A 17,529-nucleotide genomic window follows, 5' to 3' on the forward strand; every position below is an offset into this window, starting at 1 on the left:
AGTAACAGTCAGAAAAGGGTGGGCCAAGGAGGGAATATACTGCAGGATATTTTTTAATTTATGGAACACTACTAAGGACCACAAAGCAGTATAGGTATAGATACTCTAACATGGCAATTAAAATAAAAATAAATTGGTAACTCAGTGGCTTTTTAATGCTTTGTGGGTATATTCTAACATAAAAACTCAGCGAATATTTTAAATAAAGATTTACTCTAACATTCAAAAACACAGGTAAAATCATACCAACTTCACCCCAGTGGAAAGGATTAGTGCTGCCTGTTGTGCAATTATACACCATGATGTTTCTTGGTCTGCAAAGACAAAGATCAAAGCAATGAAACATAAAAAGAGGCCAAACTTACCCAATCTGAATCTTATATAATATTCAAATAGGAAGAAATAAGGATAATGGGTACCTTTTCTACACTGATTATTTCAAAAACCATCCTTAAACAATTAATCTTTGTGTCTGAAGGACTATTTACAACCACCCTTCCCCCCACCAAAAAAATTATTATAAAATAATTCAGTATTTTTCTCTTCTCATATTTTTCTTCCTTATAATAGCAGCAGTATCTGTTTTTAAATGTAAGGAAAACAAAAATGACAAACAACCTCAGCTCTTCCTATCTCCTTCGCATTCCCAGAGGTTTTAGTTTAAAACTTACGGACTGAGTTCCCTTTTACCAGAAACAATATACTCGTATGATCATATCCCTCCTTTTTTAGGATATAAAATTCTGATTTAAAAAATAAGGGCAGTTTATGGACTAGAGAAAAAAATGTTGAAAAGCTTAAAATTTAAGAGTTACCTGTAAATGATACTACTCCCTTTTAAAGAGACCTGAGTTACTTAAATTTGCTCTAGTGGGGCAAATGGGTGGCTCAGTCAGCTACGTGTCTACCTTCAGCTCAGGTCATGATCCCAGGGTCCTGGGATCAAGCCCCATATCAGGCTCCCTGCTCAATGGGGGGGTTTCCTCCCGCCCCCCCCCGGCCCCTCCTCCCTGCTTGTGGGCTCTCTGTCTCTCAAACAAACAAACAAATAAATAGATAAACTTTAAAGTTGCTCTAGTATGCCATGTTTGATATATGTAAGCCATTCTCTGAGAATTTCAGGTTTTTATATGACTATACCAAGTTTTACTTTGGATTGTAAAAGCCCTGGGGGGTTCGCAGGGTTTTGGGTTTTTCTCATTCTTAATCCCAAATGAACTTGTCTATCCTAAAGATAGTATATGGAAATTAATGTTAATTCTTAATGACAACTGATGGGACTACTTGCTATAATACTCCCTATGATTAAATCAATTCCTGCAACTGATAATACCTGGAAGTGATAATACCTGTACCTACTGATATGGAAATTACCAGTACTGAGGGACTAATAACATTAGCCATTAACTCCGTTTTCCCTTCACAGTTACTATGTATTTAACAAGCGACATTGTCACCTCATATACCTATTAACTCCGGAATACCAGGCTGCCGCAAGACTCGTGTTGACAACTACATCTACAGGAACAAGATCTGCAAGGGCATTGTTGGAGGCACGCATTGTTCGAAGAATTCCTTTCCCTGCCTTTGTTGAAATTAAAAACAACACCTTAAGATTTATAAGCCAGAGAGCATCCATACATACATACATACACACACACACACACACGCACGCACGCACACAGAAAACAGAAAAATATGCAGAATGTTAAGTAAGTCATAAGTTTTACTTACCGCAATAAAGAGACCACTTGGTCCATTAAAGTTATCAATCCATCCCTAATACAAAAATTAAAAATAGGGGGAGCTTAGAAATACTATAGAGATTTATTATTTGAAATATATAACCCCATGTATATACTTAGTTGTCTTCTAAAAACTAAAAAAGACAGCATTCAGATCAGAGTATTTCTCTCCTTCTATAACAGAAGCAGTGTTCTCCTGATACTGCAAATGGTGAAATTAAGTCATTTTCAAAGGGTTATCTACTCTTCCATTAACTCACTACAAAGAGAATTCAATAAAAAGGATTTTATATCTGTCAAATATTTTAGCTAAATTACACCTACTCAACTTTGATTTTGTTCTATTTACTGAAGCAGCATCCTGAGATTAGGCGAAAATGGGAAATCCTCCTCAAAATTACTGAATAAAACAGAGGAAAAGACAACACTGTCAAAACAACAAAAGAGATGCTCTTACTTACTATCATTACAGAGACCTAGGTGTTTTGTACATCAATTTATCTCTTAGTTTTTATCTATTTTCTCTTATTCCAGGGATTCACCAATACCATTAATAGCCTGCTTTTCTATAGCAAATTATCATAGAAATCTCTTATGCTTTTCTAAGCTTATGATCTTTACAGGGAAGGCTTGGAAGGCTTGCCTCTTTTTGGTACCCCAAAACAAACAAAATAAAGTCAGTTCCTGAATAATCTTATCTCTATTTCTTTCATCTCCACAAGGGAAACTATGGTGCAAAATTAAAAAAAAAAAAAACCCAAGTAAATAATTTTAAAAACAAATGCTGATGTGTCAGAGTCCAATATCTTGCCAGTTAAAGAGAAAACATAAAATGCAAGGTCTACTTTGACTCCAGACAACATGGCAGCCTTTCATTTAATTATCAGTTAAGATTTTTTAAATGTTTATCTGTATTTCTATATACACAGCATCATATTACAAAAAAGTACCAATAAGTGTCTCTTTCTATGAATGAGAACAATTTTGCCATAGTAAGCCAGGTACAGTAAATAACACCTGCTCAAACAACTGCTCTTTTTAAACAACAAACTCTTTTTATACAAAGATAAGACTTAAAATTCTCAATTCCATTATTCACAAAGATTTCTCACAACTTACTGGAAAAGGTTCTTTCCAACTGGCACCAACAATCGATGGCCTTACAATCGCCACATTTAGCTTTGCTCCTTCTTGCTGTACAACATATTCTGCCAATGCTTTTGTGTATATGTATGTGTTAGGTCTGTCTCCTATCAACTTTGGTGTGATATCATTTACTAGGCCATCATCCATCCACCTGGTTAGCAAAGAAATTGCATGCAAAAATATTTTCAGATGTTTTACTATAAAATCAGAACCACTTAACGTTGCATATACAACATATCTGTTGCTGACTCAAATGATTTGACAACTTTTACTTTAAAAAAAAAAAGGGGGAATTGAATCTTACTTTCATTAAACATCAACTACAAGTCCACAGCTCTTATATGTAATTTCTATATCCGAAAAGCTCTGAAAGCCAACAGAGTTCTTTCATAAATAATATGGTGGTGGTAATAACTGATCTGAACTGATTTATGGCCTTTTAAAAAGTACCACTTAGGGTAAATATTCATATACTTCATATGCTTTTGATCAGGGGTGCTATCCCGGATCTAGCTGAAGTTACTTCATATTACAGAGTACATAGATTACATTTCCTTACTGACGTCCAGAGAAATTCCAAAATATATCTGGCCGCAAAGGTTTCAGATTAGGAATTACAGATCCACCATACAACCACCAAAACAGCACCATATGTTAATTTCTTGCAATGAACACACATTTATAATTAATATAAAAGGTCTAAGGATCTAAGTAGTTCATGTAAAGCCCTTAAAACTGTTATGTTCTCACCAGCAAGACTAACAAATACTAAGGTAAATGATAAAATGCACTGAACCATGCTATAAAAATTCAATTAGCAACCTACTATGTAGTCACAAAATTCCTCTAATTCTCGCAGTGTCTCTGAAGAAAAGCTCTACTCTGATCATCTGTAAAAGGAGGGTGATATGCTAGGTGATATCCATGATCTTTCCAATTCTACATTTCCAATTCCACTATGTTATGTACCTATTTTCAGATATTCTTCTTGTCTATAATGTTATATACAGAGTTGTACATTCAGTATAATGTCACACTCTAAAACTACCCATACTAACTGACGAGGAAGCATAAAACAGATTATCAAGATAAGTTTCCTTCTGTGTGTAGAAGTACTTTTTGTGTGTGGAAGAAAAAGAATCTAGGGAAACTGAAGGGAGGTTGCTACTCAACTTGGGAAAAATTCCACAGTGGAAATGAGTCTTAAAAAATGGAACAGTTGCTGCACTAGAACAATAGCATAAAGTATGAACTGGCTAAACCAAGGAGAGATGTTAGCCAGGAAGCCTCATCACTGGGAGTGAGTTTACAGAGCCAATCTATGAGCTGCCCTAAAATGATCTATTAGCTAGATTTCTTTGTGCGCAAAGAAAAGAAATACAGAATTACAAGTGCTTTCTCAGCAACTTAGATGTTTAGATATACCAACCACTAAAAAGAGAAAAAGTAAAAAGATTCTTTAGTTTCTGCATTCAACTTTTCCCTGAGATAGTAAACGCTTCTGACTACTGACCTGCGGGGACAAGGAGGTAAGTATTTGGGACCATCTGAGAAATGGAGTCAGAAAACAGAAACAGGGAACTGTAAGAATGTCTTGGTAAACTCCTATTCTTACTTATTTTCTTATAACCTGTCTTCTTCCTCAGACTGATCAGCAGGAAAGCCTTAAAGAAAAAAACTTATATGTGCTTATTCTAGGAAAAAACTTGGGAAAACAATGAACACTCTCTAGCATCCTTAGGAAAAAAATAATTTGAGAAAGCAGGGACAGTAGACAGAGCTGAAAGTAGATAGTATCTCTAAGAAGAAAGGAAACCTAAGGGAAACAGAGAAGAACAAAAGGACAAAGTCCACAGGGCTGTTATTGGAGTTGATTAATGAGTATGTTCAGATATGATGGACCAAGAATTTTCCATAACTCTAGTCCACTAAAGAAGAAAAGACCTTTCTTTTTGTTTTTGCTCTGATCCTATTTGTTTGGTTCACTTGATGAGAAAGTGCAGCCCGAAGTAAATGAAATCTTGACCCTGCTGACTTCACTTATGCCATATCTATCAAATATTCACAAGTATTTCTCAAATAATTGCTGATATGATCCTAATCCTTAGAAAGATAATAAACAACAACACTAGGAGTGTCATTTAAAGGAATGGGACTGGACCATCTAATAATTTAAGGCCTCTACACAGATACTCTCCACTTAGGGGAAAAAAGAATCAATTAGAACCTTGCCATTGAACAGCCAAGTCATTAGTCTCCATGGGTATCAGGCACTTCTTATAGTTGCTAGATTAACTCCCTGAAAAACAGAGGCCCTAATATCATGGATGGGTTGTTCAGAGACCTTCCTCCAACCTTCACACCTGGTCAAATGTGAAAGATCCACCCTGACTTCAGCAACAGTCATTCAGAAATAAATCTGGTCTACGGCCATACCACCCTGAACGCGCCCGATCTCATCAGAAATAAATCTGCACAGTAAGAACATAGTAGATATGTAATAATTGGTTGAATAAGGAAGAGATAAATGTAAAGATACGCATAGGTAGAGAGAGAGAGAGAGAAAGAGAGAGAAACTGAAATAGACCAAGAAATACACACAAATAGATAAACATGGGTCCAAGGTTTGGGGATCAAATCAAATATGTATCAATTTAAAACAAACATACTCTAAAGAATCAATCAGCTTCTTGGGATCCACAGGAGGCGGGTAGACTACTTCATCAATATGCTTTCGATTGCAGTAGGCATATGCTGTTGATACATGCATGAATACTTCCAGATTCTTCATTTGTTGTGCAAGGAGAATAAGCTGGCGTGTAGCAATCACATTTAACTGAACAGCATCTCTATAAAAGAAAAAGTGACAATGAAAAATTAGGAAGCTTTCCCAGTGAAAACTTAGAAAGTCATTTATTTCACCTGCTAAAATATTTTTATTTCCAGTAGACAGAGACTTTTTTGTTTCTTTACAACTGATCCCTTAGGTCTGGTCTTGTATCTTATTTCACTATAAAGTACATCTATTCTATCAGTTGAGGTTAAAAAGAAAGATATTCCGATTTTATAAAAGAAGCCTCACACTAGGATTTTTTAAAAAATTAAAATTTTTAAATTACCCAGAAATAAACACAAGTAACTTCAGTCTTTGGATTTTATACATACATTTTGAAGTCCTGTTACACTTCTCTTGGTTTTTAAAAACACACTGTTTCATGATATGGAATTACAAATAAGTAATCAGGATGGTGAAGTAATTTTAAAATGCTAAGGCAGAGTCACTAATAAAGGTAAAACAGTCAAAGAAAACTCAGAAACATTAAGTCATATTAACATATAATCAAGTAATAATATGTCTATTTCCCTGTGTAGCAATTAATCCAAATACTTTTTAAAGACCAGCTTACAATTTCAAAGGTGTATTATAATAAAATGGGTATATTTTGTCACAAGAGGCACATGCAAGACACAAAAATGATCTATATAGTATTCTCTCATTGAAATTTATCCAAAGTAAATAATTTCACAAATGCAAAAATATATATGCAGAAAAATAATGAAGCCTCATCCAGTAATAGCAAAAGCCTAGAGAACATAAATGTTTACTATGAATGAAATGAATAAACTTTAACATAGCAGATATTTTATCATAACGAAAGAATAGAGTCATTTAAAATAATTATATGGTAAGTATGAAAACATGGGAAATCTGCATGAATATTTTAAAAATATATATATTGTAAAGTAAAGCAGGATTAAGAACAAGACTCTGGAATAAGACCTGGGTTCAAATTCTGACTTGGGCTCCTCATGAGCTAGCACTCAGGGACCTTATATAGTTAGTCAAGCACTCAGGCCTCAATTTCCTCACCTATAAATGGGAACAGTCTACCTACTAGGATTTGTATAAAATTAAATGAAATAAATAGCTTGCAAATATTTAGCATTACTCATTCCTAAACAGGCACTAAAACAGGCATTCAGTAAATATAACTAATGGTAATGAGCTGGTGGGTAGTTTTTACTTGTTATTTGAACGAAAAAAAGGTTGTTATACTCAACCCCAATAATACTGTAATAAAACTGGCCAAGTCATACATTGTTGGTGACCACATTGATATAACTGATTCAAAAGAGATTAACAGGGGCGCCTGGGTGGCTCAGTGGGTTAAGCCGCTGCCTTCGGCTCAGGTCATGATCTCAGGGTCCTGGGATCTAGCCCCGCGTCGGGCTCTCTGCTCAGCAGGGAGCCTGCTTCCCTCTCTCTCTCTCTCTCTCTGCCTGCTTCTCTGCCTACTTGTGATCTCTGTCTGTCAAATAAATAAATAAATAAATAAATAATCTTTAAAAAAAAAGAGATTAACACAAAGTACCGGGAAGTACAGAAATGATATAATTACTAATCTAGTTAACCTACTGAAATTAACTCAAAGGAAAAACTTGGTCTAACTGTAATTTTTCAAAGAAAGAAATGAAAATTTCCTAAATTTGCTATACCTAGTGAATATTATACACATATTATGATGTATCAACATAGTGGAATACCATCACATCACAAAAATTTTAACCATGAAAAGAATTAGAAATGTGGAAATTGTTTCCCTAAGTAAAATCAGAAGCTCTTTCTTTACATTTTATGTAAAACAATGTATGTTCAAAGACAGACCACGAGGGAATGTTTTTAAAATTATAATAGTTTTTAAGAACTTCCCCAAGTTCTTACATTTTCAGTATTTAAGAAGAAAAAATCCAACTATTCTTTTAAAAGGCCAGGATATGTCACTGATAGAATCTGGTCCACTTGACTATAAAGCAGTCCTTTGATATCTATTCACATTTGGAAAACAATGGAGATGGGGAGGGTACTGTTGTGAGAAGAACTATACAGAAAATATTCTGTTACAGGTTCCTGAGGACAGGACAACAAGTTCTGGGTCACCAAGAACAAGAAATAATTTAAGAGAGAAAAAGTCCTGTGCATTATTTTTTCCTTTAATTTAATAGTATCCAAGGGTTCATGAAAACATACTGGAAGGTATTTTTTTTTTTAATGAAGTAATTGGTTTGAGGTCTTAGATCACAAATGTATCTTTTTGCTTCTTTATCTTAACTAAGGGGGGAAAATCTGCTCAAATGGAAATTCAGCAAAAAAGACATGTCACAGAGAGGATACAGTCCACTAGACTGTAAGGCAATATGCTATTTTCTTTTGCATTTGTAAAACAATGAAGCAAGGGAGAGTAATGTTTTGGGAGCAGTACACAAAGGATATTCTGTTACAGGTTCCTGAGGACAGTGACAGAATTTCTGGGTCACTGAAAATAAGGAATAATTTCAGAGAGAACATTCCTGTACCTTGTCTGCTACCCCTGTACCTGAGAGCACAAACCTGAAAGCACATTACATACCTATATAAGTAACTCTCAGTATCTCTGCAAGGCTAATAATCTCACTCTGTTTTACCACCATTCAATTTCTACTCCAACGAACTTTAGGCTGAGACCCTGACATGTTAGATCAGAAAGCCAAAAAATAATAATATTCCCATCGTTTGATTATATGGAGCCATAAATCATCTCAAATAACATTAGCTTTTGGAAGAGGGGCAAAATGAACACATCTTTGTTAATTATGGTCCGTCATTAATGTAGACATAGAAGTCACTTCAAAAATAAATAAATAAATAAATAAGAAAGAACTCTATTTGAACTGCCAGTAAATCTTCTTCATCTGCCTTGTGCAGATATATATCCTGGATGGTTCAAAATCTGTGTTGGTAATACTTGTAAGACTTTAAACCAGAGATCTCAGCTTGGCATGATGAACACCTGAGAGCTTATTAAAAATGTAGATTGCTGGACCTCATCCTCAGACACTTTGTAATATCTGAATTGAAGCCTGGAAAACTATATATATTACGTATATATTTATTTATATAGTTTTATATATTAAATTATATATATGAACATATATATTCATATTTAAGATTTTATTTTTTTTTATGTAACCTCTACCCTCAGTATGCAGCTCAAACTCATGACCCCAAGATCAAGAATCAGATGCTCTACCGATTGAGCCAACCAGGTGCCCCTGAAAAATCATATTTTAAATAAGTTCCCCAAACCATTTTGATATCTCTTTCCCCTTCCCCACTTCAAAGAAAATACTTCCTAGATGAGATCTCATCAGTATTGCTAAAATTTTTTTTTTTTAAATTCCATGAAGACATAGATACAGACATCTAGGGACCAATTAATCAATCTTATGGTAGGGGACCCAGACATCTATAATTTAAAATCATACTCAGGAGTCTCATTACAGATAAAGATTCCTGGGTATTATCCCAAACCAGAGATTCTGAATTTTGCAAATAGAGTCTAAAATTCTGCATTTTTAACACACTTTCCAGAAATCCCTAAGAATCATATAATGCATTCTGAAGTGGGATAGTTGGTGCCCTTTAGACTTAATAGCTTCTTAATTCCTTTCTCATCATCCATCTTTACTTCCAGGCCTTTCAAAATACCTACTCCCATATGCATATGTTCATATTTGCATGTTCTCACATTTAAATTGCTGCATCTCTGAAATCTCATACTAAGAATTTCCCCCAGACCATACCATCTGCCCTTCCATTTCTCCCTGTAAGCCTGTTTTCTGTCCTCATCATGGTCTCTAGTTTCTTGACACTCCTTTATTCTCAACTCCACTGTCCTACCTTTACTTTCTTTATTACCTTAGAAACACCAGACCCCAGAATCAACTAAGAAGTTCCCTTCATTATTCTCAATATCACTCTCTCATCTTTTGTCAGTATTACTTTACAATTCCTAATCGACCCACTTTTTCCCACCTCAAGATTTATAAACCATCAGATCTGAAAATCAATGAGCTCTACCACCTCTCAATTCTCACAGAAATTAATGTATGCTCTTCAGTGACCCCTTACTTTCTATCCTACTTTACAATTATTTAAGCAAATCTATTTCCCTTTTTAGACTATAAGGACTTTGCGAAAAGAATCTGTGTACAATTTTTCTTGGCTTCTTCCAAAATATTGGGTTATAATGTTGGGAGTAAAATCTGGATTATTTTTTGCCTTGGCAATAAAGTCTCTGTGCCATTTTTTATTTGTGGTGCTAAAGTTAAAAATGACTATGAAGAGTGTTTTTAAGCAGTTATTATACACCAACCTACACTATTTTAAAATGTCTGGCCCAAATCTAATGTTGCAATATCAACGCTTATACATTAATATACATTAAAACTGCTTCAAAGAAAATAGTAATTTCAATGTAATGACTAAGATTAGGTCAGTAAATATAGATGCCTTAACAAGGCAATAAATTTTATTATTCCTCTATATATCCTCCTTGCACTATGAGATCTATAGTAAAGATGAAAGAATAATGAAAAGATTACCCTTTCCTCAATGGTAGACTTGCTTACTCTAAGGGGAAAAAAGAGATAAGATTCCCTGAAAGGACTGTACTTTGTTCGTTCTCCGTAAAGGTTCCTTTGAGGAGTTTCATCCTAATGTTCTGTTTGCAAATCAACTTCCCCCTTTAAGTTAATGGGGATTATACCACAATTATATATAAATATATATATATAAATTTATACCTTTTTTAAATATATACCTTTTTTTCTTTAAAACAGTTTCATAAGGCTGTGTGAATTTTCTTTTGGTTATGAAAAACAATGAAAGCTAGAACTATGGAGGGAACTATGTTAGATTATGATTTAATACTAAAAACCTACCTGTTATCATACTGTCCAAGGACAGTAAGTGGCAAGTATCAAAAATGTATATAAATACACATATATGTACACATACCTTTTGTGAAAGTGAAATATTACTATAGCTCTACTGAGATTCTTTTGTCACTCTTGAATCATGAATACATAATGGCTGTATTAAAACAACTAGAAAGTAAATAAATAATTATCACCAGATAATAAACAATAAACTCAAAGTTAGAGCTAAGGTATATAATTCCAAGACTTATGTCCTATCCAGGACACAGTGCTGTATCAACTTCTTCAAGTATAAAATGGACTTGCCCACAATATTACAGTGGTAACCTTAGCATGGCATAAAATAATGAATGAAAAAATTTACCCTGAAAACTATAAAGTACTATTAAAGAAATGTAAGTGACTATCACAGTGCCCTCACCTGGGACATAGGCAAAACTTACTGTAATGCTTTGGTGCTGAACTGTCACATTATAAAATGTCAATTAAGATTTATACTTCTAGGGCGCCTGGGTGGCTCAGTGGGTTAAGCCGCTGCCTTCGGCTCAGGTCATGATCTCAGGGTCCTGGGATCGAGTCCCGCATCGGGCTCTCTGCTCAGCGGGGAGCCTGCTTCCTCCTCTCTCTCTGCCTGCCTCTCTGCCTACTTGTGATCTCTGCCTACTTGTGATCTCTGTCAAATAAATAAATAAAATCTTTAAAAAAAAAAAAAAAGATTTATACTTCTACATTAAAGACTTTACAGGAAATAATCTAAAAACTCTCTCTTTTTTTATTTTTAAGATTTTATTTGTTTATTTGACAGGCAGAGATCACAAGCAGGCAAAGAGGCAGGCAGAGAGAGAGAGAGCCCAAGAAGAAGCAGGCTCCCTGCGGAGCAGACAGACTGATGCGGGGCGGTGGGGCTCGATCCCAGGACTCTCGGATCGTGAAATGATCCGAAGGCAGAGGTTTTAATCCACTGAGCCACCAAAGCACCCCTAAAAACTCTTTATAAACAAAATTTAATTTAAAAACATTTTAAGAAGGGCTTCAAGTAATTTTAAATCCTAAAAAAGTCTGTCCTATTTTAACTGGCATAAGTCTATACAATTAGATAAACATTAAAAAACAGTATTTTTGAACATATCATCAAAAAGAATCCTCTAAATTAAGAACCATTATTTAAAATGCAGATCTGTGAGATTTTTTTAAAACCGTCAACATGTACAATGTTAATTTTTTCTTGAAACAGGCATCCTGACAGAAGTCCAAATTATTTTTCTTTTTTTAAATTATTTTTCTAATTAAACTTCTGTCCACTAATGCCTATCCCTAATAATGCTACCATGTTTTAAAAAAAAAGAAGGTATGACTTAAATTTATAAGCCATTTTACCTTACTCTGCAAAACCTGAGTTCTTTTTTTCTAATTTTCAGATGGATATGCGCAGAATAAAAAAATAAAGCCACTGAGATATAGGCTTCTGAAACAAAGAGGAAACAAACACTATTTAGGAAACAAACACTATTTAGCTGTTAAGACCAACATACCTACTAAAGGAAAATTTCTTTCTCCTACTCCATACTTCCCTGCCTTACAGTTAAATTCAAGGCAACTTCTTCTAATATAGAGACTAGTTGCCCAATGTTTCTAAACTGGTAACAAGAAGAAAATTCTCTTAACACTCTTTAGGACACTGAAAGTCACAATTAACATAGGGCCAGCAAACAGTTTTATATCACTTTCAGAACGATTTCACTAAAAAGAATTCAAATTTTTTAAACGATGCTGAAGCTCAAATGTCATATACATATGTTTACTTACCTTAAATTTTCATTAAACCTTACTGTAGCTGCACAGTGGAATATAATATTGATAGAATCTATGATGATCTCTTTATCTTCTTCACTAAGAGCCAGTTTTGGTTGGGTGAGTTCACTGTTGATCGCTATAACCTTCTCTCTAAATTCTGGATTTTCATCTCTCAATCTGTCAAAGAGCTATCCAAGGGGATAAAATGTTAGGGCAGTATTTTTCAACTTTCTATAAAGCCCACCAGCACCCCACCAAGGATTGCTATTCTGAAAACTTCCAACTATGTTAATCCTAAAACTTCTATTCCTAACTGCTTCCATTATGTAAAGAAAATACCCCATGAAACCCACATTATTATCCCCATTTTACAGATGAGGACTCAGAGACACAGAGCTGGTTGGTAGTTTGCAATTAAATTTGAATTGCCCATGCCTTTGCTGACTAGATTATATTGTACTGTCCCGCAGAATAGATTTAAGCAGTATACACATCAGGACAATGTTTTTTTTGTTTTTTTTGTTTTTGACATCCGGACAATGTTTAAAATGATCATTCAGATTTCTAAAATCCAGATCTTAATTTATCACTTCATTTTATTTTGGTTTTATTCTGTTACAGTAGATTACAGTAAAATGCCATGATTCATGATCTATATTAAATCTGTAAAACCTACAACATTTTTAGAAGGGAAGAAAAGTAAGTATGTTGAAGAAAACAAAGGTTGGTAAGCAAATATGCAGATTAGAATCTGGACAAACTTGAGAAATATCATATATACAATATTCCTTAAGAATACTAGAAGAAGGGGCGCCTGGGTGGCTCAGTGGGTTAAGCCACTGCCTTCGGCTCAGGTCATGATCTCAGGGTCCTGGGATCGAGTCCCGCATCGGGCTCTCTGCTCAGCAGGGAGCCTGCTTCCCTCTCTCCCTCTCTCTGCCTGCCTCTCCATCTACTTGTGATTTCTCTCTGTCAAATAAATAAATAAAATCTTTAAAAAAAAAAAAAGAATACTAGAAGAAATAAATCAACTAAAGAAACAGTTAGATCCTAAGGTGATTATAGGGTAAAGGCACATTCAACTGTGAGTCAAATTTAATTTTTCATCTCAGATTTTATAAAGAAATACAGATGCTACCTCCAGATCACTGCTCTATTATACTTTGAGTCTCTACTTCATTTAAAGTTCATATTTGTAGTTTGAGCAGAGATTCTCAATCTGGGAAGAAAATCAATACAGCATATATAGTGCTCACTTTCACTCCCTTAATGTATATAACTGTTCCCTTCCACTACTGTTATTTAGTGATTTCAACATTTATGTGCTCTTGTATTAGTTATCAAGCATCTACAAAGCATTTCAGATGAGCCAGGCACCTCCTAGACACTGAGAAAACAAACCAACAATCTCTCCCGCAGTCTATTTAGAATCTGACAGGAAAAGCCAGACACGTAAACACAATTAAAATACTATGTTAAAGGTAATAAAATAGGGGTAATATTATAGTGTTATGAGACTGTACAGGAGGAAAAACCCACCCAGCTGGGGAAGGACCAGAAATTATAAAATAGAACGACAGTGTTCCAGGCAGAGAAAGCAGCATACGTAACTACCTAGACGTGACAGACAATTAACATTTGGGGAGTTAAAATAATTCAATAAGACTTAGCCAGTGACTAAATATGAGGGATAAGGAAATGTGAACTCCACAAGGACAGGGATCACATCTATTTTGTTCAGCACTAAGGTCCCAATTAGCTGAGTGCCTGGCAAGATGTAAACATGGTAAATTTTCACTTAAACATTACTTTAAGTGAATAAACTAATTAAGTGGAAGACCTGGGAAGAGAACAAAGTACAGTTATGGAGACACAAGTTCAGTTTTTGAATGTTGGGTGTAAAGGGTCTGTGGGACACCCAGAACACAGGTCTAGTAGAAGCAACTGCGTCTGCAGGTCTGGAGTTCAGGAAAGAGAAGAGCCAGACTATACATGGATTTTACTAATCATATACAGGGACCCCTGGGAAGAGAAGATCACCCAGATAGCAGCAGTGATGAGCACCCTTGGTCCAGACTAGATAAAGCTTTTTCCAAATCTATTAAAATACAACCATCCATCTCATGTAAAATAAAGGATGCTGAGTAATCACCTAACTGGGTCTAGTAAGAAGAGATCAAGGCCTACGATAGAACTCTGAAGAACATCAATGCTTAAGGGGCAGGCTGAAAAAAAAGCAACCTGAGGAATGACCAGAAAAGTACTTTTAATACCTTGAATTTACACTTTTCATTCTCCCACACTGCCAATGACCTTTAACTCCTGTTCATATCAGATATCTCAAACAAACAAGATAGACAGGCTCATGCTGCTTCGTAAGTTAATCTCAGACCTGATACTTTTCCCTTCTCTAGCCTCCATCTCTTTATTCAACACTTTCTCTTCCAGTGTGTTTAATCCACGGGCATCCCAACCAGTTCCTACTTTATTTAATGTTCACTAATGGCCTCTTTAATATACTTTGTTCCCCTTCCAGAATTTATCCCGTGGTCAATTATTTTAGTTCAACCTACCACCATATTAATGGAGTTTCTTTTCTCAGAGACATTCATCAGTGGTTCTCACCTTGGGGAAATGTTTCCCCCAAGGGAACATCTGGTGATGTCTGGAGACATTTTTGGTTGTCACAACTGGGAGGCCAGGCCAGGAGGGAGGAGCTTCTGACATCCAAACTCCATATAGTTTATTATTAGGTAAATTACTAAAGTTCAATAAAATTTCAGGCTTTAAGTATAAGGTATTCTTTTCCTCTAAAACTCAGACTTACTGTGGAGGAAAGTTTTTAGATCCACTGCCCTAGAGACCCCATAGGAGATGGCCAAACCTCTGACATTTTACTCAGGCTCTCAATTCCAGTCAAGACTTTAACATCAGTAATCGCTCCTATCAAGTCTTCCTTGACACTTCTATACTCCATCTTGCTTCCTTTTCCCTCTTAAAAATTCTCTTGCCCATTTAGGCAATGATTCTATCTTATTTATCCCTGAATTCAACCCCCTACAATAAATCAGGTGCCCAACACTGAGTATGTACAGTAAATGTTTTCTGAAATATAAGAAATGAGTAACAATAAATAACCTCTTACTAGGGGAGGGAGTTGTTAGGAGGGGGGATTAAAACATACTAATTACAAGTGATTAAAAGATACTAGATACTACCAACTAACTAAAAAATTACATAGCTACTACACTAAACTTACTGCCAATGAATGTCAGATAAATTCATTCATTCGGAGAGAATTCAAAACTGTGAGATAATTTTACACCAGCTCATTTCCATTTTTTCTTAACAATATATTTCTCTAAAAAGTTTCAAAATGTATGACCTATTCCTGTATCCTAAATGACCCCTCTGTCATCATGTTCTTATTTCTCAAATAGGAATATGTGACTTTGCTACTTCTTAACATGGTTGTGGGGAGCAGTCAGTGCTTACAAATTTTTAAGTGTTATAAAAGGACAGTGCTTAACAGCATAGTAGGTACTAGTTAGAACCACCTCTTAATTATTATTCTGAATACTATCTAAAATACCTAGTAATTACAAGTAATAGGTTTCAAATATTCTAAAAACACATTAAATATCTAACATACAGGTATTTTAGAACTTGTCATACAACTTTGCCCATACAGGAAAGCTATTTTTCTCCTACTGATCATAAGTCGTATCTAGTATATTGACATTCTGTAGGATTTTTTTTTCAATAATTTTTTTCAGAATACTAAAGAAATAAACTGAGCTGTTTACAATGATTACAATAATTATACATACAAACACATTCTTTTCTTTCCTCCAAATGATCATTTTCCCCCACTTACCTTGCCACTAATAATTTCTTCCACTCGTTCTTTGGGTGTCTGTCCAGCTTTCTGCCTCACCAAAACATACACTGAATTCACCTTAGGACAAGACCTCAGCAACTTTTCCAGAAGTACCTTCCCTAGGAAACCGGTAGCTCCAGTGAGGAGGACATTCTTGCCTTCATAGTATTCTGGGATTGAAACCATTCTGATCCTAAGGAAAACACAGCAAATAAACATTAGTTCAAAGATTTATGTTAATTCTTATGTACTAAAAATCTCTTGGTATCAAAATATTTTATTTGATTTTTTTGAAGATTTATTTATTTATTTATTTGACAGACATCACAAGTAGACAGAGAGGCAGGCAGAGAGAGAAGAGGAAGGAGGGTCCCTGCCGAGCAGAGAGCCTGATGTGAGGCTCGATCCCAGGACCCTGGGATCACAACCTAAGCCGAAGGCAGAGACCTTAACCCACTGAGCCACCCAGGCACCACTAAAAATATTTTAAAGGACAAGCAAAAATTAAAGTCGAATGTTAACAAAAGGGGACTTTAATCTTTGGTTCACGGTAGTAAGGTGGCAGGAATAATGAACAGCAAAATTGGCTTCTGATCCCTGTTTTCCCCCCTGTATCATCCCAGACAAATCACTCACCTTCTCTGGGCTTGGGCTTCTTTAGTACAGTTTGTACTAAATGACCTCTAAAAATTCCTTCCAGCAGTAAGAACCCAAATCGTCATTTAAACCTCTGCTAAACCCTACACACAAATGAATCCTATTTCTCTGTTTCCAAAAGGATTTATAACACCAAATAGAGGTCAGCAGCAAGACTCAATAGCCTAGCTTGTATAACATGGTGAAGTATCATATTCACCTATCATCACCAGTTGGAATAAGAAGAGGTAACACCAAGTCCTTTCTCTTCCATGTCTGTAGTGACAAAATATCCAAAAGGTGCTTAACTCTCCCTTTTAAATAAGTCACAGAAAGAAATACATTGGCTGACTTATCTTCCCTGTTCAAATTCTACTAAAACAGCAGAAAAGATAGTATACTAAGAGAACAAATAAAAGAACCATGATGGACGGGAAAAAAACAAGATGCAGAAGGATTCATGCAGTATGTCACTATTCAAAGCTCAAACACATTCAAAACAATGTTCTTTATTGTTTAGAAATGCACACACAGGATAATATTAATAGATGCATAGGAGGGAGTGCAATA

At 35.2% G+C, this 17,529-nt stretch overlaps 1 protein-coding gene across 2 annotated transcripts in view; it reads right to left on the bottom strand.

The window, feature by feature from the left end:
* The window catches only part of FAR1 (fatty acyl-CoA reductase 1), a 67,655-nt gene that overhangs the window by 16,847 nt on the left and 33,279 nt on the right, over positions 1-17,529 (bottom strand). For both annotated transcript variants that reach the window (XM_059407985.1, XM_059407980.1), the window contains exons 2-8: positions 16,321-16,516; positions 12,456-12,631; positions 5,561-5,740; positions 2,865-3,042; positions 1,735-1,779; positions 1,467-1,585; positions 247-314 (exon numbers count right to left, since the gene is read on the bottom strand). In XM_059407985.1, the coding sequence (XP_059263968.1) occupies positions 247-314; positions 1,467-1,585; positions 1,735-1,779; positions 2,865-3,042; positions 5,561-5,740; positions 12,456-12,631; positions 16,321-16,509 (955 nt within the window). In that variant the 5' untranslated portion in view covers positions 16,510-16,516. The remainder of the gene's footprint in view (positions 1-246; positions 315-1,466; positions 1,586-1,734; positions 1,780-2,864; positions 3,043-5,560; positions 5,741-12,455; positions 12,632-16,320; positions 16,517-17,529) is intronic.

Source organism: Mustela nigripes, chromosome 1 (genome assembly GCF_022355385.1).
Source record: "Mustela nigripes isolate SB6536 chromosome 1, MUSNIG.SB6536, whole genome shotgun sequence".
Taxonomy (NCBI): Eukaryota; Metazoa; Chordata; class Mammalia; order Carnivora; family Mustelidae; genus Mustela; species Mustela nigripes.